The 27,867-nt window shown below is 37.9% G+C and overlaps 1 protein-coding gene across 2 annotated transcripts in view; it reads right to left on the bottom strand.

Annotated features, from left to right (window-relative positions):
- Positions 1–4,689: 4,689 nt before the first annotated feature.
- The window catches only part of Fam120c (family with sequence similarity 120C), a 113,286-nt gene continuing 90,108 nt past the window's right edge, over positions 4,690–27,867 (bottom strand). The window contains exons 11-16 of one of the 2 annotated variants that reach the window (XM_021187926.2): positions 17,402–17,516; positions 14,894–15,103; positions 13,369–13,570; positions 11,638–11,776; positions 11,224–11,281; positions 4,690–9,321 (exon numbers count right to left, since the gene is read on the bottom strand). In XM_021187926.2, the coding sequence (XP_021043585.1) occupies positions 9,067–9,321; positions 11,224–11,281; positions 11,638–11,776; positions 13,369–13,570; positions 14,894–15,103; positions 17,402–17,516 (979 nt within the window). In that variant the 3' untranslated portion in view covers positions 4,690–9,066. The remainder of the gene's footprint in view (positions 9,322–11,223; positions 11,282–11,637; positions 11,777–13,368; positions 13,571–14,893; positions 15,104–17,401; positions 17,517–27,867) is intronic. The other variant, XM_021187927.2, reaches the window with a different exon arrangement.

The raw sequence follows: 27,867 nt of genomic DNA, 5'->3' as shown, positions 1-27,867 counted from the left end.
CAGTATCCCTGACTGAGATGTTAACGCTTGTTTAAAAACATGTTTTTTCTAACAAGTATGTTTTGCCTCATGTATATGTCTGTGTACCACATATATGCCTGGTATTCGCAGAAGCCAGAAGAGGGTGTCAGATCCCCTAGGGCTGGAGTTACAGATGGTTCTAAGTCATCATGTTGGTGACTGAGAATTGAACTCAGATCCTCTGGATGAGCAGAAAGTACTCTTAACCAATGAACAATGTCTCTGGGCTATTAGATATTAATTTGGGGGAGGTATTTCAAGACAGGGTGTCTCTGTGTAGGCTTGGTTGTTCTGGAACTAACTCTGTAGATCAGACTGACCTTGAACTTAGAGATCTGCCTGCCTCTGCCTCCTAAGTGCTGGGACTAACACTGTGGTACCTCTTAATGGGAGGAACTGCAAAAGATGTAGATAATAGAGATATGATCATTATGTCTAGCTATATAACTAATATACAAGATTTACATATATTGAAGGGACTCTCTAAGGTATAAATAACAAAACACAAATGAAAACCATGGAAACAACAGTAAAATACTCCAGTCAGTTGCCCAGGGAGAGCAGGACACTGACAGATATTTGTAAAATTAGATTAGGGTATTTCTTTGGGAGATGAAGGTTGTGTTATTAGAAGAAATGAGGATATGCTGGTGGTGATATCAGAAAACACATGGAATGTAAGCATCTGCCTCAAAATTAAAAAATCTGGGCATCTTTTAAGAAAAGCCTATAAATACTTTTTTGTTTTTGTTTTTAAAACTATTTTTAAAGATTTATTTATTATTATATCTAAGTACACTGTAGCTGTCTTCAGACACACCAGAAGAGGACGCCAGATCTTATTATGGATGGTTGTGAGCCACCATGTGGTTGCTGGGATTTGAACTCAGGACCTTCGGAAGAGCACTCAGTGCTCTTAACCATTGAGCCATCTCTCCAGACCTTATAAATATTTTTAAATTAAGGTTAAAATGTCTTAAGTCTTTTTGTTCCTAAAACCAGAATGGGTTTTACTTTGGGCTTAAATACCAGTTTGTCACCTATATCTTAATGTATTGAAAGTGTTTTAAAATCCTGTCGTTTGTACTATTCTGAAAACTATCTGTAAAACAACCTTTTGAAACAAAATTATTATTACCTTATAAAGGTTAATGTTTTCATGCTTTATCTTTTTGTGGGAGACATGTTAAAAAGATTTATCATGTTTAAGTACATTCAAACAGAGAGGACTGATGTTGGATTATAGGGACAGAAGGATTCTGGGAATACAGAGTCTTTCATCAAAACCATACCACCAACTACATTTATCGAGGCTGTCATATGTCAGGCACTACCAGAATGTATTGGTCAAAATAAGATAGGTAACCCTGAGCACATGAAGATAGATCCTTTACCACTCAGCTGGGAAAGAAGGGGTCATTAGTATATTCTTTTTTAAGCCTTATTTTATCTTTTATCTTTTTTCTGTTATCATCATCATCACCATTACATCTTTTTTTACAGTCTAGTTGTTATTCCCCCTCTCAGTTCATCTTCCCAGTTCCCCCTCCCAGTTCATCCTCTCAGTTCATTCTTCATCCCATTCCTCCTCCCCATCTCCAAGATGATGTCCCCAACTTACCCCACCAGACCCACCACTCCCTGGGGCCTCAAGTCTCTTGAGGGTTAGATGTGTCTTCTCTCACTGAGGCCAGACCAGGCAGTCCTCTGCTGTGTATGTGTCAGGGGCCTTGGATCAGCTAGTGCTTGCTGCCTGGTTGGTGGCACAGACTGATGATTAAAGTCACTTCTGTCTCTGAGATAGGAGGGAGCAGGTGCCCAGTAGATATTCTGGACTTAATTTCAGTGAGAGAAAAGAATAACCAAGTAAGCAGAAATATATTAGTCAAATACACTAGGTACCTTTGGCCAGATAATTCCTATTACCTTATAATGGTAATGATTAGACCACAACTCCATTTTGAAATATTAAGTCAAAACAGAGTTATATTTACAAGCCTGCTTTTATTACTTGTTAGCTGGGTCTGAAGTAGGGTATAATTGAACATTTTTGCTCATGTGTAAAGTAGGGATGGACTTACATTGTAGGGTTGTGTGAAGATTAAGAGATAATTTTCAAGGGCCTAGCCCTATGCTCGGCATATAACAGGTCCTAAATAAATAGTAACTTTTAAAAGCCAAATGTCAAAGATTTCTTACTGTGAAATTCTGAGTCTCAACACCCAAAAATGAAAGACTAGGAAAAGATAGCTCTATAGCTATTATAAAGAACCTACACAAAACAAAGTATGTTATAATCAATAACTTTCATTTAAAGATAGTGTTCACAAGCTTTAGCAGGCCTCTAATCCTTGTCCTTAGGTTTAGCTATATACTTTTTTTTAAAGATTATTTATTTATTTATTTATTTATTATATGTAAGTATACTGTAGCTGACTTCAGACACTCCAGAAAAGGGCATCAGATCTCGTTACGGATGGTTGTGAGCCACCATATGGTTGCTGGGATTTGAACTCATGACCTTTGGAAGAGCAGTCAGGGCTCTTACCCACTGAGCCATCTCACCAGCCCTAGCTATATACTTTTAATAATTTGTACATACAAGGCATAGAATGATTGGGGAGAACAACCCTGTATCATTCAGCAGCAGTAGTAAGGATGCTCTAGAGTCTTGGCTTCATGCTCTAAGACCTCTCTATTGCTCAAAGATGACATAGTGCTGCCCCCTCCACCAATCCCAATTTTAAAAATTATTTTTTTATATATTTTAGTATTTTGCCTGCACACATGCTTGGTGCCCAGAGGTTAAAAAGTGGCACTAGATCCCCAAAACTTTAGTTATGATTATGAACAGTGACATGTGGGTGCTGGGAATCAAACCTGTGTCCTCTGCAAGAGCAGTAAGTACTCAACTGCTGACCCATCGATCCAGTGCCCTAACACTTAATTGGTTTTTTAAGAATTCATTTTAAATTACGTGTGTATGTGTATCTGGGTATATGCAAGTGAGTGTGGGTTCCTGCAGAGCCTGGGAGAGTATGGCATCCAGTAGAGCTGCAGTTACAGTCAGTTGCAAGCCACCCTCTTGGGTGCTAGAAACCAAATCCTGGGTCCTCTGAAAGAGCAACAAGTGTTGTGAACTGCTGAGTCATCTCTCGCCATCCTCAAAAAGCAATTTAAATTTCTTTATATGTATGGATGGTTTGAGTCCAATAAAGACAGCGAATGTCATTCTCAGATAAGACAAGCCAAGAAGACTAAGAGCACACCAGCTGCCTGGAAGAAACAGAGGCCAGCTGAGCTGCCTGGAAGAGGTTTAGACCAGAGCCACTGAAAGGTCACTCTCCAACCTGTTGAGCTGCCTGCAGGCTGTGCAGTGAGTTCCACATTCCCAGCTTTTGTGAGCTGTCCCCTATGCTGAGGTAGGCTTTGGTGATGTAGCAGTCTTTGAGTCATTTCTGTTCATGTAAGTAACCCAAATAAAACTCGTGGTTCATTGAGTTGGATTTTGGTGATATCCATACTATGGTTTGTTGTGGACTCCCTATCTGGAGTAAGTATGTGTTTTCTCTTCCCAGGAAAATTCTTGTTGATTCAACAGGTAGGTATTAACAACTTAATTGATGAATAAACTTTATTCTCACCAGAGTAGACTAGAGAAGAAAGGAAACTGGGTTAGAAAAGTAGTCTTAAAAAAAAAGAAAAATGAAAGCCAGATAATGAAAGAGCCATGGAAATTTTTGTGCAGAGTGTTAAAAGGATTTTTTTTTGTTTTCATTATTTTTTTAGATTTATTTTATCCTGTGTTTTGCCTGCATGTATATCTGTACACACCATATATGCTTTGTGGTACCTTTTTATCCTGTGTTTTGCCTGCATGTATATCTGTACACACCATATATGCTTTGTGGTACCTTAGGAGGTCAGAAGGAGGACTCTGATCCCCCAGGTACTGGAGTCACAGATGGTTATGAACCAACATGTGGATGCTGAGAACCAAACCTAGGTCCTCTGCAAGAGCAACAAGTGCTCTTATCCATTAAACCACCTCTCCAGTCCCAGGATATATTAAACTGGACTATTCCTAGCACGGTAGAGTAAAGCAGTGGTCCTCAACTTTCTATCGCCATAGAACCCTTTACAAACTTAAAAAAATATATAGGTCCTTTAGAGCAGAAAAGGTACATTTGCTTAGACACAAAATATTACTTACAATGATCTGGTTAGGAGGAGGAAGGAGAAACAGCTGCAACTGTGCGGATGATGTGTGATGAAGGTTGGACTAAGTCACAGGACCAAGGACAGGAATGATGAGTGATCTAGCTGAATGTGACCAATAGATTTTGTCACAAATTAAAATTGAAAAATATGGGAAAGTCATGAGTCTAGGTTAACATCCCACATTCTAGTTTGGAGATAGACAGTCTTCAGAAGGAGGGATGGGTTCAGTTTGGAAAATGCTGAGTCAAAGGTGCTTTTGGGACATCAAAATTAAAGAAGTTAGCGAGGAAGCCAAATATGCTCTTCACACATAGGGGCTCTTGCCCCGGCACTCTACAGACTCTTAAATCTCTGTATAATGCTTTTATATTGAGAAAATAATATTCTCCATTTGTAGAAAGGGACCAGAGATGGGAGAAGAAATCAAACTTCACACACTCAAAATCATTTTGCATTTTTTAAACTAAAAGAATAGACTTTTATTAAGCGCTGTAAGTTTCTTTCCATCAGCATTAACAGAACAACAGATCAAATTCCATCACAGAACTCCTGAGACGTTCTCATTCCTTTCTGAGACATTTCCATTAAGTCCTGCAGTTTCCCCCAAGAAGCATCCACTCAAACTTACATTAATAAACTATGGAGCTTTTGTGGTGAGGTGGGCCAAAAGGCAGGGAACTTGGAATCTGGGAGTGGCAAAGAGAAATACGCATTATCCATCCACTAAACACACTGTCAAGAGCACAGGAAAAAAACAACAACAAAAGAATTTCTTACTTTTGTCAATAACATCATTTATCAGGGAGCACTAAAAAATCACTGACTCTTTGCAGTTAAAGTTTTTTTTGTTGTTTTTTTTTTGTTTTTTGTTTTTTTAATCTAGTACGTTAGTCTAAAAATAGAATAAAATAAAATGCAGGAGGAAAATCCCTTCTGGGAAGTAATTAAAATGAATTCATCAGATCTGGCAGGGTTATGAGAGATTAATAAAATCTGAAATATTTAACTTGCTTCATTTACATGAAAATTCACTAGCCATTATTTACTACCAACACGGACAAAAAGTCATCTATAAAAGTACAGGGACAATGTCAAAAGCTGAAATGGTCACCCCAGCAGAGGGGATGTTTTCGTTTGCTTTTAACTTAGAAAAGATGATTTTTGTAAAAAGTGACATTTTCTTAGAACATCAAAATATCCTCAGACAATATTGAAGATAATCAGCAATAAAAGGGGAATAGGCGCACTGAGCTATCTGTACCAGCAGACTACATCGATACGAAAGAGAACATTAAAAAAGAAGCCAGAGAGATGGTAAGGAGAAAACTGAGGGGACACACAATGGAAGAGTGAAAACTTATCCCCCAAAACCCCAAGAGTATTTAGGAAATATGCATCTGAAAGTGAAGAGGAAGAATGGTTAAACCTTTAGTAGAATTAGACTAACTACTTTAAACTGTGGTCTACTTGTACTGTCATTTCAATGGGTGGGGGTGGTTAGAGGCTCAAAGGGTGGCACTGTATACCCATAGGGGCCTTCTAAGGTTTCAAAGGACTGAATCATCATACCCAAAGGGCTACTCTTATTTTTTCTATCCTACATAAGCATTTTTTTTGCATCTCCTCCCCCCAATACTTGTCTGTTTTTTTTTCCTCTCTCAGTATGTAAGTATTAGGGTAATTTGGCCAACAATGTCAGAAAATCCAGATGGAGACAAAAATCAAATGTCCCTAGCCAAAGAAAGTGCCATTTTGGGGGGCTTCAATATGCCTGAAGTCCTACCTATTTACAGTGAAAATGATTAAAATGAATAGGAATCTGTCAGGATCAGTCACTTAAAAAGGTAGGAGTTACAGGCTGACCCAAAGATACACAGGCAGAAGAACTGCAAGATCTTAGCAATCAGTGGCTGCACAAAACCGGTTTAGGGTCCTGTTGTTGTTTTTGCTGTCCCTACAAGGTAAAGCAGTCATTTCTGGGGATTCCAAGATGACTTTGTCCAAGAGCAGCCAGTGAGAATCAGAAGTAGAACCTCAAGTAGGTACAGCAAAGGCCCCCAACTTGTCTTCCAATTAGAAAAAGTTCATTTCTCAGTAACAAACCTGGTTTTTTAAATTGTGTGTTTTGGTGGGTACACTGAAATATAGGAACATAATCATTTATAGTTCTTTCTTGTAACTTCCTAAACCCCAAATGCTCAATCAAAACAAAATTCAAAGTTGTTTCATTCTGGGCCAGGCTAGGGAGAAGCAGAGGCTTGTGGAAGAGAGAAAAGCTTGTCTTTTGGCAAACTGGAATCATTTCTGTCAAAGCAGCAACTTTATCTCTCACAGTGAATGGTTACAAAAGAAATCTTCCTGTTGTGAGAAGGACGTAAGAGTTAACAATACTGTCATCTGACTGTGTCAGATAGACTCACAATGCACAGAAATAGCAACTGAAGATACTCTAACATTTAACTCCAAGTACTTCCTATTCAATATTTGTCCATATATCTAACCATTCACTCACTCAGTGATTCTGGTTACTTTTAGAGCTCCAAGGGATTCATTCTTCTGTGGCTCAGAAGGTGATTCTAAGCCATCTTTATTTTCTATGAATTCGTTCCCTTACTGGATATAAAAGTCCTAACCTTCAAGGCATTGCAAAAGGATGAGTAGGTCCAAGATCAGAAAGGGAACCAAATCAGGGGAGCTCTTTCAAAGAGGAAGTGTTGTATACTTGTCTCTTCTTATTTTTCTTACTTATGGCATGGAACATACTCTTGCCATCTTTATTAGGCTTATTTAAGAAATGTCTGGGCAAAGCATACCAGGGCTCCTATCCCCTGAAAATTGTGAGTTTTCTTAAACTGGGTTAGTCTTGGGTTAAACAGCCCAAGACATTTAGTTTCTTGAGACGAATGGGCAGACAGCAAACATAGCCTTCTGGTTGTCTGGAAAAAAATCACCAAGGATCTATTGTAAGTTAAGATGCATGGATTTTTTTCCCCAAAAATAGAGGACCCTGCTAGGAGTCTAGTCAGTTATATTCTTGAAGAAATGATATTTCTTGGGCAAGAATATCAAAGTCCAAAAGGAGATGTATGTGGCTAGAAGCCTCAATTCTTGAATGAAGATACACTACTAGTTTGTTACAAGCCTTGTTTCCATCCCTTGTATTTTGGCTGCCCAAAATGAGGGAAACTGGAAATCAAGGTTTTCGTAAGATTATCTCCAGCAAGGAGGAAGAACCTTTTTATCCCGGGCAGATCTTGGCCCCACAGGGACTGAGAATCTTTTAGAGAATGCCTCTCAAATCCCTGGCCAAGTTCTCTGACATCTTCCTTGCAAAGCAAATGAAAAGATCCTGTAGTCAAAATGTCAATGAATAAAGGAAACCATCTAAGCATGTAAAATCAAATTGTCAAATTTCCTCACATCTCCCCACCCCATCATTCCAATGTGAGTTTTCCCTCCTTGGATTCATGTCAGTTAGTTCTTGCTGGAAGCCAATTTGATCCTGGAGTTCCAAAAGACATTTCTTCCAAACTAGCTGAAAGCCTTTTCAAATGGAAATTACCTCCGATCCCTTTTCTATCTCCAGACTTTCATTTGCAACTCTTCCCAATCCCATCTCAACCTCCTGTTTTCACCATATGGGATGTGAGGGCTCTGTTCAAAGTGAAGTATTTGTTGTTCTGAACAGGCAATCTCTGGAAAGTACTTTGTGTCTGATTTAGAGTAGCCCATCTTCTCATAACTGTGATAGGCTGTGACTTAGTAAGGATTTCAGATTTAAAGTATGGTCTTTTGAAACCCACCATTCCATAGCAGTGGAAGCATTTCTGGGAAATTCAGTAAATCTTCTGGAACTTTACCATGTATGTATGTGTATATATATCTGTATACACACATTTATATATATAAAATATGTATAGATAAATAGATCTGTCTCTTATATAAAGGGTATGTGTATGCATATAGATACACATGTTCATATATACACCCACACACACACACCTATACACATGTACACACACATAAAGTCTTTGAGTCCCTTTTGTACTCAGTTTCATAACATTAATTCCCACCCTTTTAGAGTGTGGGCAGCAGAGAGTGAACTGCACCATAGCTTCTATTTTATAAACAATGCACTGGTTGGGAGGCAGGAAAAATCTGCCCAGTACTTTTCGGACTCACTTGAATCTCCCAGTACAAAGGCCATTGTAGTTTTTTAAAGTGTATAAAATAAAAAATAAAATAAAATAACCCAAACCAACACTGTCTACTTCCCCGAAAACATCTACCTATCTGATTGTCAGGCCAGAGCTAGAGGTGGTATACAAAATCCTGGGGTAGGTGAGTTAGGGGAGAGAGTAAGGAGGATACTGATTAGGTATCAAGGTTTCAGTACCTCAAAGACAAAAACCAGGAACCTATAGGCAGCTTATCTTTCAACCCCATATTTTTCATATAAGTTTATAAATGAGCTATCACATTAAATACTCAGAAAAAACAAAGCCAGAACTTTTCCATAGGACTTATGTAATAATATCTCCTTTCTGACAGTTACTGCCTCACTAGACTCCAGTAGGTACAAAGAAAATATTGGTGCCATATATTTGAGAATTGGAGCTTAGTCATCACTAACCAGAAACCTCCTACGTTCTAAGTTTGGAGCCAGAGAAGATGGGGACGAAAAGGTGGATACAATTCATAAGTATCTCCTGAAAATCTAGGGTAGACCTAGGGTAAAGATTTCTATCCTCCTCTAACTTGGGCCTAGAATCAGAAAAGTATTGTTTTCTCCTCCCCCTGACAAGTGCAACTATCTTCAGCTTATCATTCCTCTTTCTGTTGGGCCCCAGCTTCCAGCTCTTGCTCTTGTACATGGTTCTTCTCTCCATTCTTCACTGGGAGGCAGTGGTCATCGCTATTATTACACTCATTACTGTCTCTGGATAAGGCGCACTGGGATGGAGCTGGAAGGGGATCGATCTTCTCCTCCACGATCAATGTGCCATTGTTTCCATTCACCTGTGAGCGGACCCGACTCTGATGAAGCTCCACAGATTTGGAAATTCCATCTGAAGAGCCCTGTCAAAAACAAGAGATACTTGATGGAAATGGTAATTCTAAACTGGCTGGGATTCTCCAAGCATGTTCACAAAGTAGCCTGAGAAAGTCTTCAGAAATAGCAGACAGCCTACGAGACAGGCCTTCTGATACCTGTCCTAAGAACTGCAATCCAGCAGCAATGAAGATACAATGATGACACAATTCACATAGCTTTAAAACATATTGTTATTTTGTTTTGAGACAAGCTATCCCTGGTTGTCCTGGAACTCATTCTGTAGTCCAGGCTGGCCTCAAACTCACAAAGATGCACCTGTCTCTATCTCACAATTGCTGGGATTAAAGGTGTAGGCCACCAAAGCCAGGCAATTTGCTGAAATTTTTATAACATTTAACTAAAAATTATTTTTTTTAAAAAAACAATATTTTATTAGATATTTTCTTCATTTATGTTTCTTTTTTATTATTATTTTCTTTATTTACATTTCAAATGCTATCCCAAAAGTTCCCTATACCCCACCCCCCAAATTAAACTCCTTTCATAAAATAACAACAGTAAGAAGTAGTAAATGTTCAAATGTTTCTTCTGGTCTTGTTATTCAGGTGACTTGTTGAAGAAAGAACTTGAATCTAAGCAATATAAGATAATTACAACATTAGCTAAGAGCATGCCTTTGGAGTCAAAATTCTATTTTAAATGTTATCTGTAGTTATTTACTTAAGTATGGCCCCCCCCCCCGTTCCAAACAAATCCAAGTGGCTGTGTGAGTAGCAGCCATTCCAATGTATCAAGCTTTCAGCTCCTTAGAATAGTGACATTTTCTCTTCACTCTCACATCACTAAAATGATTAAAAATAACACAAAAAGAACATTAAATAGTTAGATTTGTTTATTGTTTTTATTTCAAGAGAGGGTCTCACTACGTATCTCTGGCTTTCCTAGAACTCACTATATAGAGTGGGCTTGCCCTGAACTTAAAGAGATCTACCTGCCTCTGCCTCCTGAGTGCTGGGATTAAAGGTATGCATCACTATTCCTGGATAATAGTTGGACTTACTGTTGATAGTGTAAGTATAGGTATATATAGAAGAGTAGATTTTGGATTGATATTTGATAACAGCTTGGCACACAACTTTAATACCAGGTGAGAGGCAGAGGCTAGTGGATCGCTGTGAGGCCAGCCTTGTCTACATAGATAGTCCTAGGCCAGCTAGGGTTTTATAGTGAGATCCTGTCTCAAAGGAATAGAGAAAGGGAGGGAGGAGAGGAGAGGAGAGGAGAGGAGAGGAGAGGAGAGGAGGAAAGGTGGAAAGCGACAAAGACAACTGATATCTACTTCTGAACTCCACATAAATATGTATCCACACCTGCACATACACACAAATAGGTGAAAGCTGGTGATGTAACTCAGTGATAAAGCATTTGTCTAGCATGTGCAAGGCCCTGGGTTCAAGCTCTAGGAACACACACACACACACACACACAAACACACACACACACAGCAGAATAGCAATACTTCCATGTCCCATAAGTCAAGTCAAGTTTTCTAAGCATCTCTGCTGGGCACTCAAAGCTCAGACAGGCTTTAGACAATCTAGCTATTGGTGTCACTCTGTTCCCTTTTGGCTGCATGCAGCACCACTATATTAGGCACAGGTCTTCAGGACATTGTACCTGGTTTCTATTGTGTGACCTTTCATTCAGAAAAAAAGAGCCTCTGCAGCCCTGTGGGAACAATTCAGAGTGACAAACGCTTACTGACCAACACACCAGAGAAGTGGGCACTGAAATCAAAAGGCTAGCAAAGGCATGAAAACTGCCCCCAGACAGCTCAGCTTTCCATGTTTGCCATAATCTCTTGTAATTTAGCCAGAAAGGGCAAAAGATGTCAAAGAAGCAGGATAATCTCAAGAGATACTTACTTGTTTATTTCCTTTTTTGTGACTTTTGGATCCTCTACCAGCCTGTTCTTTTCCATGTCTTTAGCAAGAGGGAGAAAAGTGACCATGAGAACAGAATCCCAAATTCCACTTTAACTTGGTTAACTGCTCACCCTGTCTTGTTAATTTAGATGACTCTCTTTAGTATTACCACTGCAAATTTCTACTTCTACCATTACTATGTTGTACTGAATTATTCATGTTCCTTGTTGTCCTCACTACAAAAACTCTTTTTATCAAGCAGAGCATTTGTTACATATTTGATGAGCTAAAGTTAAAGCTTATTTCAAATATGAAAGTTGATTAATACATCTTACCTTAACAGAAGGATTCAATAGCTGGGTATTTTCCTAAAGGTACACTAGCTCATACCAATGCATTCAAATACATACATACCCCTTTCCTGGCCCACCGACAGAAACCACTTGCATGCCAAAGGATCCTCGACTTCTGGAAGACCTGCTGCCAGCCCACTGGCCCACCACCATGCCAGCAATTTCCAGTTTTCCTCCTTGGGGAGGGATTGGATGGAGACCTGGTAATTGAAGAATAGCAGTAGTGGACGGCAAGTGCAAGATAGAGCAAGAGGTGAAATGAAAGATACTACACAATCTACCTATTCTTCTTAGCCCCACTTCTCTGTGACCGGACTGTGATAACAAAGAAAGTTAATGCAGGGAAGAGGATTGAAGATTTCTCTTTAGAGCCACTTGAATAACTGGAGTGGAAGTGAATGATTTCTTTCAACTCTATAGTCTGCCACATAAGAGGAATTTGTATAGAAAAAAGTTTTCTAGCACCAAATATATTTTTCCTTTTTAAAAAGAATTCAAAATTTTCATCCATGCATATGTGTTTTTATCAAATCCACATGTTCCTCTCCACTCTAAATCTTCACTCATTCTTATCATGTCACCCTTCCAGCCCCAGCTTCTTTAACACAGAGACAATTAGAGAACAGCTAAGTCAGCTTAAAGGAATGGAATGGTTGGCTCCTTGGTCTATACAACTTGACTATACAGGGGGCTACATTGCTCATGTAAGCCCACCCTTGAGCTAAATATAACTGCTGCATTTTGGGACCCTAAAAGACTAAGTTCAACTTCCAACTTTACTATTTTTAATTAGAGGAGAAACATACAATACACATGTTCAACAGCAAAGATACACTCACCTAATGACAAGCTCTTGCTAGTTCATGTTAAAATATCCCTATTGTTTATCCTGTTTCAGAGCTGGGGATGCATATAGCTAGAATGCCAGCCTAGAATGTTTAAAGTCCTAGGATTGATCCCCCCAACCACCATACACATACAAACTGGTTCACCAGAATCAGGTTGTTTAGTGTATCAAGATTTGAGCTGCCTGAACCATGCTTGTCTATTCCTTATTAAGCAGAAGCTTGGCTGTCAGCATAATTTATACATGTATCCATGTACTTGTTTTCTCTACTAAGATATAATCTTGGGGCTGGAGAGATGGCTCAGCAGTTAAGAGCACTGACTGCTCTTCCAGAGGTCCTGAGTTCAATTCCCAGCAACCACATGGTGGCTCACAACCATTTGTAATGGGATCTGATGCCCTCTTTTGGTGTGTCTGAAGACAGCTACAGTTTACTCATAAAAAAAATGTAGTCCACTGATCAAATCTCTTTCCATGCTTTTAGAGCTGAAGGTAGGCAATGTATCAGGTCTACCCCCAATATCAAGCTACTGTTCATCTTCCAATACTGACACGTACTTCCAATTCTTTTCCTAAAAAAGCTTCCTGCAACTGCCTATAAGGAGTGAATGAACTAGCAGCAAGCATGCTCCAGTTCACATGAATTATAACTATCAAAATAAGGAAGTAATGAGTGATTCTTGGTTTTCCATCAGCCCAGACTGCATGAGTTTGGATGATGAGACTCAAACCACTGCAAAACAACCACCTCTATCGAGAATGGACTTGGATTTCGCTGGACTTTCTTCCATAGGATATAACATTTATAGTCACATGTCAAATTATTATACCGTAGAGTGGAATTCAAAGTATGATATATATGAAACTGTTGACTCTGCAACTGGCAGTAAGCTGGAGTGTTCATTATGAGATACATTAGATGACACCTCATTCTTAGATACTGACCTGCAAACCCTCGACTCCTTGCTTGAGGGGGAGGTGGAAATGAGCCCATGGCTCTGGAATAAAGAGAAACAGGGTAGAGAGAGGGCACCATGGGAGGCACGAACGTAGGTGAGGGAAGCAGAGCCGAAGGTGGCGGATGATTCATGTTGACGCCTTCAAGGATGCTCTGTCTCATCTTCTCCACTTTGCTTGCCAGGTCAGCCTTCAAATGAGGACAGGAATTAGTATTGATTTGAACTTTCCCCATGTTCCACACACAGTACTGTGCACTATAGGCACACTCTCACAATTCTCTTCCCATTGTGGGAATTGAGCGCAGGGCAGCAAAATGCTTCTAGATTATAGCCTCAGAAAGCCTGTTTGGCATTGAAGTTCCTACTCTTCACAAGAAACCTACAATACCATAAGATTATTTCTGACCAGCAGCTTATGAGGAAAACAAATATAACAATAGGGACATCAGAAAAGGGTCGACTGCACACCAACAATAGGTTAGATCACTCTTTTAAGGGAGAGGTAACAAAATCAGGTAACAGAGAAAAGAAAAAAACCTAGACACTTACAGAGCTTTTGAACCTCTCTCACATTCAGGACTGAAGACCCTTAGCTCTGATGAGGCTGTGTGCATATACCTAGTTCCAGGGGTTGGTAAACTTCTGGAACTTTGTGGGCCACACTGTGTCTGCCACACCTACTCTTCTCTGTCATCCTAGCATGAACAAAGTCGTAGATATGTAAATGAATGAATGTGGCCATGTTGCAATACAATGCTATTTATAAAGAAGAGGGGGCAGGATGGGAGTGATTTTCTGACCCTTTAGTCCCTCAGTTCACTCCCCACTAAATAGATACACTACCGAGTAAGGTTCCCTTTTGCTGTTTTTCACCTTTCCCAAGGTTATACTGTAAAACCTACTCTATCATCTCCTTACCACTTGCTTCTATTTCTAACTCCCCTTCCCCACCAGGAATATCACTTAGAAAAGTGCCTTGTAGTATTTGTGAATAAGGAGAAATGAAATTCTAAGAGTTCCAGGAAGGGCATATGATACAGTGTATATGGGAATTCCATGGAAAAGAAATACTCTCAGTAAGGAAAAAGTTTTTTTTAAAAGATTTATTTATTATATGTAAGTACACTGTAGTTATCTTCAGACACACCAGAAAAGGGTGTCAGATCTCATTATAGATGGTTGTGAGCCACCATGTGGTTGCTGGGATTTGAACTCAGAACCTCTGGAAGAGCAGTCAGTGCTCTTAACCGCTGAGCCATCTCTCCAGCCCCAAGGAAAAAGTTATAAAAACTTGAAGTGGGGGAAAACATGACTCTCCAACATATTCCTTTGTAATAGACATATATTTATAGGTATTGGATTATAGGTATTGGAGACCATGTTGATTACATTTAGCTTAAGTCAGACACACTGTCTCACTACTGGTCCCTACTGAACTAATGTTTTAGCTCTAGCCCCACTTCCATGCCTACAAATTTGTTCCCATACCAGATCAGGGTGTGTACTGGTACCTGGCCATCACAGAGTTCAACCAGTGATACGCGCTCTCGGCCTGCTTTAATGAGTTTGCTCTGGAACAGCTTGCCATCAAAGTAAATCCAGGGGCAGCAGTGTTCCCAAGGGACTGGCTGGCCACATGCATCATTAGCAAACAGAGCTGTGTCGACCCCACTCATGAACAGGGCAGCAAGCTGGATCCCCCGAGCATCCAGTTTCTCAATCTAAAACCATCACAGAGAAAAAATATTAAGAAACTACAAGGAAAAAAAAAGAAATGAAAAAGTTTATGCTTAAAACAACCTAAAGTCTGTAGCCTCATATGTTTGGTTGCAGTTAAAATACAGATTCCCTAAAATATTGAATAAAATGATCATTAGGCTATGTTTATAAGGTATCTATGAAACATATATGAAGTCATAGTTAGATTTAGGTTCTATCTCAAGATACCTCATTGTGTTTATGCAAATATTAAAAAGTCTGTAAAAATCTCAAATCTGAAATATGTCTGGTCAATTCTGTGCATTTTGGATAAGGGGTACCTAACCTAGATTGTCATTGGTAACACTTATTATTATTCCTGTCATGTTGACTCTTCCAATTAAATTAGAACATGCTGGTCTGGTGGGATGGTTCTATGGGTGAGGACACTTGAGTTCAATCCCTAGGCTATCCACATGGTAGAAGGAGAGAACCAGTTCCTGCAAGTTGTCCTCTGACCTACACATGGACTTCACGGCACAATGCACCCCCCTGCACTGCACCCACAATAAGTAAATAATAAATGTAAAATAACATTTTTTAATGGTCTTACACTATTGCTTAGGCTCATCTCACAGTCATGGTAATCCTCCTGCCTCAGCTTCCTGAGTACTGGGATTACAGTCATGAGCTGCCATACATATTGCGTTTCAACAGTCACTTGAGTGTAAAAGTAGTTTATATGTCCACCTTTCCCTGAGATGATTTAGAGGATACACATTTTGCTCATCAAATTTGAAACTTTCAAAAAGTGAAAACCAAAAGAATATTCAATACTGGTGACAGTGCAATGAGATAAATTGGAAGTCTTACAAATGCTGAGGAATATCTACTGCAAATAAGTAATATATATCAAGAACTCCAAAAATGTTTACATTTGTCAACTCAGCAAGTTTCCTTTGAAGAATCAGTTTTAGCAAGGTGACAGTGCATGATGTCTGTTCACAACAGTAAAATCCAAACTAAGACATGCCCTTAGCATACACCTTTAATCCCAAACAATGAAGGTAAAGAAAGTTAGTTTGTAGAAGGAAGCACCCATGTTTGAAAGTGATGTATAATTGAGTGGTAGACAAAGTGATGAATCAGAGAAAGATTTGACAGAATAGAATATGCTCAACTCTCACAAAAACAGAGGAGAAAGCAATTCTCCTGGGACAGTTGAACATACAGAGACAGGCTGCAGAGTGAGAACAAGCTAGACACAGGTAAAGACAGAACGAACCAGAGAATGAGAAGGAGCCAGAAGTTTAGAACAGATTGCTAGAGTTAGTTTGTGGCTAAACAGAGCCATTCAGGAGAAGCCCTGAAAAGCCAGATTGAATCAGGACTTTTGAGTCAGAACACCTGAGTTGAACCAGCCAGAATTCAGAAAGAGCTAGTAAGGGTGAGCTTATTCAGCAGCAAGTCCCAGAGGCTGAAAACATTCTAGGTCTGGATTAGATTGTACAGAGGCTGAAAGCTTACAGCAATAGGCCTAGGTTAGCAGATCGGAGGCAGTAAACCTCAGAGATGGCAATTACATCAGGCTAATAAAAGATAATATCACATACTACCCTTTATTAAGTGTATGTGTTGGGAGCAGAAGCAATGATGAGATGGCTCAGCAGGTAAAGGCCCTTGTACACGAGACTCATCACCCGAACTTGATCACTGGATCTTCCAAGGTGGCAGGAGAGAAGTGACAGCTGAGAGGTGTCATTTGACCTCCACATGTATACTGTAATTCACACACACCTACAATCACACACTAAACAAACAAACAAACAAACAAACTAATTGGAGATATATATTTACTCAGAGACAAGTAGGGACACTAAGGTCCCCGCAACGTATAAGTGCCAACCTTACCATGGTTTACAAGCCTTGTAAACTATCTTTTCTGAGTATTCGGATTCATCATGGTGTTGGGAGAAGATAGCAGGCATCCCTTAGTTTTATTAACAGAAGGATCTACTTGGATAAGGTAAATAAAACACTTACCTATCAAAATTTTCTTTCCCTAGCTCCAAAAGAAAAGGACTAAAAGTAGACCTATGAGCTTATGAAAGAGAATGTGAGTGTAGTGGGATACACCTATAATCTCAGCACTTAGGAAGTAGAAGCTAAAGGATCAGGAGTTCGAGGTCCTCTTTCCTTACACAGTGAGTTTAGGCCCAGCCTGAGACTCTGTCTCAAAAAAACAAAACAAAACAACAAAACACTCAAATCAAAACCAAAAAAGCAGAGAAAGGAATTTAAATGAAGGTAGGATAAATCACCTTGAGTTCTTGAAGCTGATCTGGTTCATAAAGCTGAGTAGAAACTGCCTGTGCAAGGAAGGTGTCAAGTTCATGGCGATGCAGGATTCGGCCACCAGGCCACTGAACCATGTATCTAGAAACAAAAACATCATTATTTGATCACAGTTCCCATCATTAATGTCCCAGACACTAAGAACCTAAAGTGGTGCCAAGCATTATAGCACACACCTGTAATTCTATTATTTAGGAGGAAAAGAGGATAGAGAGTTCCAGGCTAGCCTGGGCATCATAGCAAGACACTACCAGAAATAATAACAAGAATGATGGCTGGAGATGTAGCTCAGAAGAAGAGAATTTTCCTAGAATGCACACAAAAAACATGCACACACAAAAACTCCATAAACTTGTCAGGAATCAAACTTTGGGTTAACTTATAGTAATTCCAAATCTGAGTGGCAGAGGAAATAGACATGAACAACATTGACAGTGTAGTGTGGTATGCTAAGAAAAAAATGCACAGAGTTCTATGAAAACACAGAAGAGTCCAATGGGCAAGGAAGTCACCTGAAAAACTCATCAGGAGCAGAGTTTCAAGGGGATTGTATAATTTAATGAGATACAAGGTAGGAATAAGCATCCTATTTTATTCTAGGGAAGAATAATATGGAGGCATGATTTGGCAAGGTACACCTGGTTTGATACTGGTGAATGATAGTGGATAAAATTATAAAGTCGGCCACTATATCATAGTCTCCAAATAAGATTCTGTAAATCTTTGTCCCCGAAATGTAGGAAGACATTTAAGGATTGTCAGCAGGAGAGTGATACTGACATATGTATCCGTTAAGGTGACTGAATCTATGGCCAAAAATGGACTAACTGAAGGCACTGACAGTGAGGATGATGTTTGGGGATAAGATTAAGAGCTGCCAGCATATAAACCCACAAGACTTGGTCATAGGAATTTCTTTTCCCACAGTGCTAGGGATGGAATTCAGGACTACATGCATGTTAGTCACTCCCAACCCTTGGTCACAGGTTTTACAGGACAGGGAAGGGAAGGGAAGACCCCAAGACCCCAAGAACTTTGGCTTGTGAAGATGGCTGGATGACATGGTACCATTTTTAAAGATAAGAAATCTAATTAAGTACCTATTAAATCTAATTAAGTACCTATTCATGAGTATTTGAATTGACTGTCCATGAACTGAATGTGTCTTACTATTATAGATACTATGAATGAAGAGACAAATGGAAAAAAACCCTACAAATATATTAGTATAAAATATGTACTTAGCTCCTTAAGGGTGCATAAGACAATGTACATGCACATCTAGTCTAGAGTTGTTCTAGACTTTGGGAACTTGGCATTTAAAGCAATGGGTGGCTGGAGCAACACATGGAATTAATTCCTGGAGACTCTAGCCTAATTACTGGAGCCACAATCTGGCTGGGATCTAGAAAGCTCTCTGAACTACTGTTCTCCATTGGGGAGAGAACAGTATAAACATCCCTACCGCCAATATTTTTCTTTAAGCTCAAATTCCTTTGAATTTTACAATGATTCTGGAATGGCAGGAATTACCAAATCCTGTGACTTGTTTAGCAATTATATTCTAAATATCTAGGATATATAGGTAGAACTCTGTAACTGACAAAACTTCCCTTTGCCTAGAACATTCTGTACTGTCTTTTCTGATCATTGTTCACTTGGGAAATTTATTCATAATTTATGACCTAGTTTATATTTTCTGATACTATGTTATTTAGCACATAATTCATAGTTTGTATCTTTCCCAAAGTGTTCTTTTTACCAATACTTTTTTGCCTTGAAGACTACTTTTTATAATTTCTTGATTTAGTTTACTTAAGCTTTTATTTCAAAGCTTTTTTCTTTATTTCTTGGCAAATGTGAAGAAAACATATCAAAAATGTTGCCATCAAGGTATGACATGAAAACTATAAATAAAAGACATTGAAAATTACAGACTGTGTGAGTAACAGAATAAAGTTTAAATGTTTTACTAATTATCTACAACGAAAATATATTCAAGTGTCTATGTGAATTACCAGGAGGTCTAGGACCTTGTGTGTTCTTGATGATCTTTGTTTATTATTTCTCCTTTATCATGAACCTTGGTAAATATTTATTGGAAGATTATCAATCAGGTCATGCTAAAACAAATGAAAAAACAACAAAACTTAACCAAAAAAGAGCTTCCAAAGCAGAATTATTTGAATTATATACATCTTGAATATTATAAAAGAAAAATGACCTAAAGGAGTCAACTGTGAGAGAGAGGCAAACTCACAGAAAGTCTAATACAATTTGCAGGGCATGATCATGCAGGTTGTTCTGAGTGCCTCACTAAATGTGTCTAGAAAATCAAAGACAGCTTGATGGAGGAGGAATTAACTAACTTTATTAGGGATTAGAGGTTTTTGATTGGTTTGATTTATACTCCAATGTTAATCTGAATTCTTAGTATAAAGTATAGCACAGTAGGTGCTCAATAAATATTTGCTGAGTAAGTCACTGCAGCATATGCTAACCTCCATTACTGAATCAGTATGCTATTCAATGAGTGTTGAATAAGTTATGAGACATAGTGTAGGGCCTAATATGTCAATGGGGTGAAAGGATAGAATAAATAATAATTATGATTAAATCTACCAATATTTAGGGTTGTTAATCATGTACTATTTTCTAAAATATATTATTCCACTGAGGATTATCTCTGTCAAAACTAAATCATGGGGGCTGAAGAGTTGATTCAGTGGTAAAGATGGCTTGTTGTTCTTGTGGAGGACTTGGGTTTGGTTCCCAGCACTCACATGATGTCTAACGACTGTCTGCAATTTCAGTTCCAGAAGATTCAATGCCCTCTTTTAGTCTCCATGGGTACTGCATGCACATGGTGAACAGACATATGTGCAGGCAAAATATCCATACACATAAAATAAAAATACATAAATATAAAAATAACAAAAACCCATATCATGAAAACTTTCCATTTTCAGTAATAAGATAGCATTTTTCCTATTACATAATTATACATAATCATGCAACTATTATACATTCTATTATAATTTTAGTAAGCTAATATTTACTTTTAGATAGTAAATGCCTGTGATACTGTAGACACATTGATAGAACCGTTATTTTTACAGAAAATAGTGGCAAAGATTACATACTTTGGAAGCTGACTTCCTTGGCAGTGAGGTTCTAATACTCTGTGACTCTAGGCAACTGCCTTAACCTCCGGAAGATTTAGTTTTCTCATCTGAACAATTGGGCTAGTACTGCTTACATGTGAAAAGATTCTTTTTATTTGGTAAAACTCTTATTAGATACTAAATTTTTATACATACAAACATTTGTCACTAGCCTATTAATTTTGTGTTTATTTGTTTCAAGCCAATACCATATAGACTTAACTTTAATATATGATTTAATAATTAGAAGCCTTTCTACCACTTCTACTTTTAATTTTATTTAGCATTAACAAATTTGTTCTGATTCCAAACTTTCATGTTCATTCTGAGTCAGAAAAATGTAAAAAGCTGGGACCAAGTGGTAGAGTACTTGGGAAGGAGGAGGTTTGATCCCTAACATTGCAAAACAGAAAAGTATAAAGAGCTATGGCCATCCTTAGTTCTACAGACTAAAACACCACAAAAAAACTTAAGTGGCATTTCAAGGGATAAGACTTTTAATTCTGATAAAGTCCATATTTTCTCTTCCAAATCATTTTTTGATGCAAATCTAAGAACTCTTTACTTAGCACCAGATCCTAGATGTACCCTGCTCTCCTTTCCTTCTGTAGTTAGATAATTTTGAGTTCATGGGGCTTTAAGTCAAGTTCATTTTTGTTTCTGACTACAAAGTTATGTAATTGCTCCAGCACTAATTGTTGAAAAAACTTCAGTCTAGTGAACTGCTTCTTTATTTGTCAATATCAATAGAATATATCAGTATGAACATATATTCTTGAGTTCTTTGGTTCATGAAATAATCCTTAGCAATTACCTCTATGTCTTAGACACTTATCATAAGCCTTCACTTTGTATTTTCCTCCTTTTTTCAAGATTGCTTTAGTTATTAAGGGGTTAGTATCTTTTTTTCCAAGATAGGGTTGGACTATGCGCTCAGGCTAGCCTTGAACAGGCATAGGGATCCTTCTACTTTTGTTGTGTAGCTAGGAATAAGGGGCTGTGCCAACACATCCATTCAACTTTACCTTTTGATATAAATCTTAGAATAAGTTCATTGAATGTAATGCATGAAAACTATGGATTGAGGAGATGACATCTTTATAATAGTAAGACTTCCATTCCACGAAGTTTCCATCGACTTAATATCTCTTTGACTTTTTTCATGAACATTTAGCATAATAATTATTTGAAGTGCTGAAGTTTGAACTCAGGTCCTCATATGCATGCACTCTACAATTGACCAGCCCTAAGCATAAAGATTTTAAGGTTGATTCATGATCTGGCCTGTTAGCAGTAGTTTGACTTAATTGCTACATAATTTTTCATTGATGGACATACCTCAGTACGTTTATCCACTTACCAGTTGATAGATAATTATGTTCTTTGAGCTTTTTGGCTATTATGATTAATACTTCCATTAATATTCAAGTCTTTCTGTGGGCATATCTTTTCAGTGCTCTTGGAGCGATAGCTAGGAGTGAAATGAATGAGTCATCTGATACATACATATTTAATCTTTTAAGAAAATAATAAATTTGGGGCTGAAGAGATGGCTCTGCGGGTAAGGTGTTTGCAGCTCTTCCAGAGGACCCAAGTTCAGTTCCTAGCCCCCACATTAGGTCGGTTAAAACTACCTGAAACTCCAGCTCCAGGAAATGACGCCCTCTTCTGGCCTCCACAGGCATCTGCACATACATGGCACATACTCATAAATATACAGACAGACAGATACAAACACACACACACACACACACACACACACACACACACACACATACACACACAAAACAAAATTTTGAAAAAAAAATCTTAAGGAAAAAGAAAATGGCAAACTTGATGGAGATGTACCTCACTGTTAAACATTTCTTACTGTAGGCCAAGTTGTGTTTTTCTTTCTTTCTTTGTTTTTTAAAAAAACATTTAATTTAAAATAAGAAAATGACAAAGTAGTCTCAAAAGTAGCTATACTTCCTATACTTTTTCAACATTTAAAATTTTTGCTATGGTCTTTTTAATTATAATTTTTCTGACTGAGTGAAGTAGTATTCGCTATTATCAATTTTCTTCAACAAACTTCTGGAAATCTTAGAGTAATAAGACAAAACCAAAAGAACTATAAATAGGGAAAGAAAAATCAAGCTATCTATGTTTTCAGGGGTATGATCTCATATTTAAAAGATCCTAGAGAATGATAGGATACAAAAATAAAAAAAGCAATAGCCTACACACTGATGAAAAAAAACTTGTTGAGACAAAAAAATCATAAAAATAAATTAACTTAACCTCAAAACCAAAACAGAACAAAACCACACCACATCGAAAATATAACTGATCAGTGGTTCTCAACCTTCCTAACTGTGCAACCCTTTAATATGGTTCCTCATGTTGTGGTGACCTCCAACTATAAAATTATTTCATTGGTACTTTGTAACTGTAATTTTGATACTATTATAAATTACAATGTAAATATTTGAAATGCAGGACATCTGATAGGTGACTTCTGTGAAAGGGTCATTTGATCCCAAAAGAGGTCGTGACCCACAAGTTGAGAACCAATGGAATAGATGAAAGGATTCTACAATAATAATTATAACACCCCATAGAAAGATGACAAACCATGAAAGGGTCCTCCTATGTTCATGCATTAGATGATTTAATATTGTTAAACCTACATACTAATAAAATTCACCTGTAGATTCAATACAATCCCCTATTAAAATACCAACACCTTTCTTTTTCACAGAAGTAGAAAAATAATCCTTAAAACCACATAGAAACAGAAAAGACCCCAAATAGGGGGGAAAAAAGCACATCCAAAGTTATCGTAACACCCAATTTCAAATTATACTACAGATCCATGGAAACAACAAAAATCACGGTATTGGCACAAAACAGGCATGTATAGTAATGGAACAGAAAGAGAGGACCATACATGTGTATATCCAAATTGTCAGGAATATGATTCTTGGCAAAGGTGACAAAAACATACACCAGAAGCTAGAATCATTTTAACAAATGGTAGTTAAAAAATTAGATGATTCCATGTAGAAGACTGAAACTGTGCCACTCTTTTATTCTATGTAAACCTCTAACCAAACCCTAACACTCAACATAAAACTGAAACTTCCAAACTACAAGTGGAAAACAGGAGAAACACTTCAAGATGTTGGCACAGGTAACAATTTTCTGGATAGGATGCCAATAGCTCAGTGGAAATACAGACATTAGGATTGCATCAAATTCAAAACATCTGTATAACAAAGGAGAAGATATAATGTGCATGTTCATATTCACAGCAACAATGCTCACAAATCAAGTTGTAGAGTAAGTTTAGGTACCCATCAGTGGACGAGTAAATAAAATGTACTATTTATACAGCACAGTATGATTCAGCCTCAAAGAATGAAATTATATCATTTGTAGAGAAAATAATGAAACTGGGAATTATAATATTAAATTATTTGTAGAGTTTAATTAGTTGTTTTGAGTCCTTGTTATATATTTGCTCAGATTTTCCATTTCTTCTAGAATTAACTTTAGTAATTTGTGACTTTCTACTAATTGTCAATTTTGTCTATCACTTAATTTGTTGCCATATTATTCCTCATACTTAATTTTTCCAAAGCCAGTAAGTAGTGTTTCTTTATCATTCTTAATTTCAGTTTCTTTCTAAGTCAGAGAAGGGGGATCACAAGAAACAGTATTAGGGGTATGATCCAAACACATGTTTGAAAATGACAATGAGGCCCCTTATGTATAATTAATATATCTAGTAAATAAAACTTAACAAAAGTGTGTATTATTTAACTTTATTCTTTTGGTATTCTTATTTCATTTATAGATGATCCAGATTTAGTAGTTACCTGCTTTCTGAATCTTTGGGTTTACTCAGTTTGCAGTGCTAGAGAGATTCAAGACCTCATGCACTACATGTCAGGTAACTGCATTACCATTGCTTTGGATGCCCTTTAAGTACCCCCTTAACTACCAGGCTCATGCAGCAATCCTTTCTCAGCTTCCTAAACAGCAGGGACTAGCAATGTGTAAAGCTCCGATTTTGGCTTTTTTTTCTAGTTTAATATATAAAATTAGGTTATTGGTTTGAGGATTCTCTTCTTTTATACGAAAAGCACTTATAGGTTTATATTTATCAGCATTATTTTAGATGTGCCTCATAAGTTATCATGTTGCCATTTTGTTCTTATTCGTCTCTATTTTCTAATTTTCTTTGTGGTTTCTCCTATGACTCATTATGTAGGACCCTGAAGTTTAATTTTCATATACTTGTGCCCATTTTTTTCAGATTTCCTTTTATGAATTACCCCTAATTTGCAGTTGTCACAGACCACAGTTTGAATAACTCAAGCCTCTTTTTTTACATTCATCATGTCTTGTTCTGCCACCTAACATATTGTCTATGATGCACAATGTTCCATGAACACATAAAAATGTATACTTTGATAGTGTTCGGTAGGGTATTCTATAGATAACTCGTGGCCTGGTTTATTGTATAGTTCAGGACTTTTGTTTATATTTTTGCAGTTGTTCTTTAACCACTTTTTGAAAATAAACTACTGCACTCTGTATTTAATTATCTTGGGTGTGAACTGGGGACTCAGAGCCATGAGCATATTAAGCATGTGCACCATAGTGTAGCTACAGGCCCCATCTCAATTGTTATTCTTAAAATTGTCCATTTATATTTTTCCTTTCTTTTGTTTTTGTTTGATATAAGATAGAAGGTTTCTCTGTACAGCCCTGGCTGTCCTGGAACTCTCTCTGTAAACCAGGCTGGCCTTGAACTCACAGAGATCCACCTGCCTCTGTCTCCAGAGTGCTGGGATTAAAGGCATGCACTACCACTGCACAGCTCCAACAGTGTATTAAAACATTCACTAGGTCAGAGCTTTCATGATCTATTTGTCTCTGGCCATGTGCTCAGATATACTTAGAGGTATGCCTTACTAATCTCCTAGGTGTTTCTCAATTTTATCAAGTTGATGATCAGGATTAACTATCACAATAAGGTAGGTTACTATGCCTTCATTTAATTTTGCATGCTTGGCTTTATTCAGCTGAGATTTTTTTCTTTTTGTGCTGAGGTTTAAACTTAGGTCTTTGTGTATCCGGAGCAAGTATACCACTAAAGAACTATATCCCCAACTTTTTATTTAGTTATTTGAAAAGATTTATACTGCTTTTAAGTGTTTAGTCTTCTTTGAAAGCCTGAATTATTTACCATTTGTCACATTTAGAGATCTGTAGATTGATCAGGAGTAGTCAATATTATTAGTCAATTTTCTCTTGTTTAGTTAGTGAAGTCTATTATATATATACACGTATACATGTATATATGTATATATGTGTATATATGTATATATTATATTTTCTTCATTTACATTTCAAATATTATTCCCTTTCCTAGTTTCTTCTCTGAAAAGTCCCTATCCTCCCTCCCCCTTCTCCCCAACCCACCCACTCCTGCTTCCTGGCCCTGGCATTCCCCTATACTGGGGCATAGAATCTTCCCAAGACCAAGGGCCTCTCCTCCCATTGATGGCCAACTAGGCCATCCTCTGTTACATATGCAGCTAGAGACACGAGTCCCACCATGTGTTTTCTTTGATTGGTGGTTTAGTTCCAGGGAGCTCTGGGGGTGCTGGTTAGTTCATATTGTTGTTCTTCCTATAGGGTGGCAGACCCCTTCAGCTGCTTGGGTATTTTCTCTAGCTCCTTCATTGGAGACCCTGTGCTCCATCCAATAGATGACTGTGAGTATCCACTTCTGTATTTGCCAGGCACTGGCATAGCCTCACAGGAGACAGCTATATCAGGGTCCTGTCAGCAAAATCTTGTTGGCATCTGCAATTGTGTCTGGGTCTGGTGGTTCTTTATGGGATGAGTCCACGGGTGGGGCAGTCTCTGGATGGTCCTTCCTTCAGTCTCAGCTCCGAACTTTGTCTCTGTAAATCCTCCCATGGGTATTTTGTTCCCCCTTCTAAGAAGGATTGAAGTATCCACACTTTGGTCATCCTTCTTCTTGAGTTTCATGTGTTTTGCAAATTGTATCTTGGGTATTCTGAGTTTCTGGGCTAATATCCANTTATCAGTGAGTGCATATCATGTGTGTTCTTTTGTGATTGGGTTACCTCACTAAGGATGATATCCTCCAGATACATCCATTTGCCTAAGAATTTCATAAATTCATTGTTTTTAATAGCAGAGTAGTACTCCATTGTGTAAATGTATCACATTTTCTGTATCCATTCCTCTGTTGAGGGACATCTGGGTTCTTTCCAGCTTCTGGCAATTATAAATAAGGCTGCTATGAACATTGTGGAGCATGTGTCCTTATTTCAAGTTGGAGCATCTTCTAGGTATATGCCCAGGAGAGGTATTGCTGGATCTTCTGGTGGAACTATGTCCAATTTTCTGAGGAACTGCCAAATGATTTTCAGAATGGTTGTACATTCTATGCATAATGCAGCACTTGAGGTCATTGTTGAAATTTTTCTCCTTTGTTTTTACCCTAACTTGACTATCTGTAACTCACAATAAGCAAAAGCCACTAGTTGGTTAAAGAATATGTTTATGTCTCCTCAGCCAACTAGATGTTTACTTTTTACCATTGAATACATCTCAGAGTATTAGGAGGTTACACACTTCAGCCCCATACTCAGCAAAGGACAAGTAGTTTGCAGGTCATGTCTAAGAAGGCATGACCTTGAAAAGTCACACAGAATAAAAAGATACATTTGATTTTAGTTTAAAATTTAGCTTCTTGATAGTTATTCTCAGGTCCTGTTTAATCAGAGGTGCTATTTCAGGATTTTGTGCCATAGAGACATATACCCTTCATTGATGAGGCTGAATGTTTGGGTCTTTAGTGAATGGCTTGTTGTCTTGTCTCACTCTAGCACATATTCAGGAAGACAATAAAGAAGCTGATTCTTTCTATGATGCTTGGTATAAAATGTCTGGATCTTCTGCCACGTTACTATGTTGGTTAGCTACCAGCCTCCCGACTGCTTATCATTAAGCCTCCCTCTGCTTTCCACATACTAGTAGGCACAGTTTTCCATTTCTCATTCTAAATTATATCAGTCTCCACCCCGTCTTTTATTAGTTAGGGTTACTATTGCTGTGATCTAACATCATGACCAAAAACCATTTTGGAAAGGAAAGGGTTTATTTGGCTTATACTTTCACATCACTGTTCATCACGGAAGGAGCTTTGGCCAGGAACTCAAACAGGGCAGGAACCTGGA

This window comes from Mus pahari, chromosome X (genome assembly GCF_900095145.1).
Source record: "Mus pahari chromosome X, PAHARI_EIJ_v1.1, whole genome shotgun sequence".
In the NCBI taxonomy this organism is placed as follows: domain Eukaryota; kingdom Metazoa; phylum Chordata; class Mammalia; order Rodentia; family Muridae; genus Mus; species Mus pahari.
Note: the sequence above shows the minus strand (reverse complement) of the source record. Positions and strands in the feature narration are given on the sequence as shown.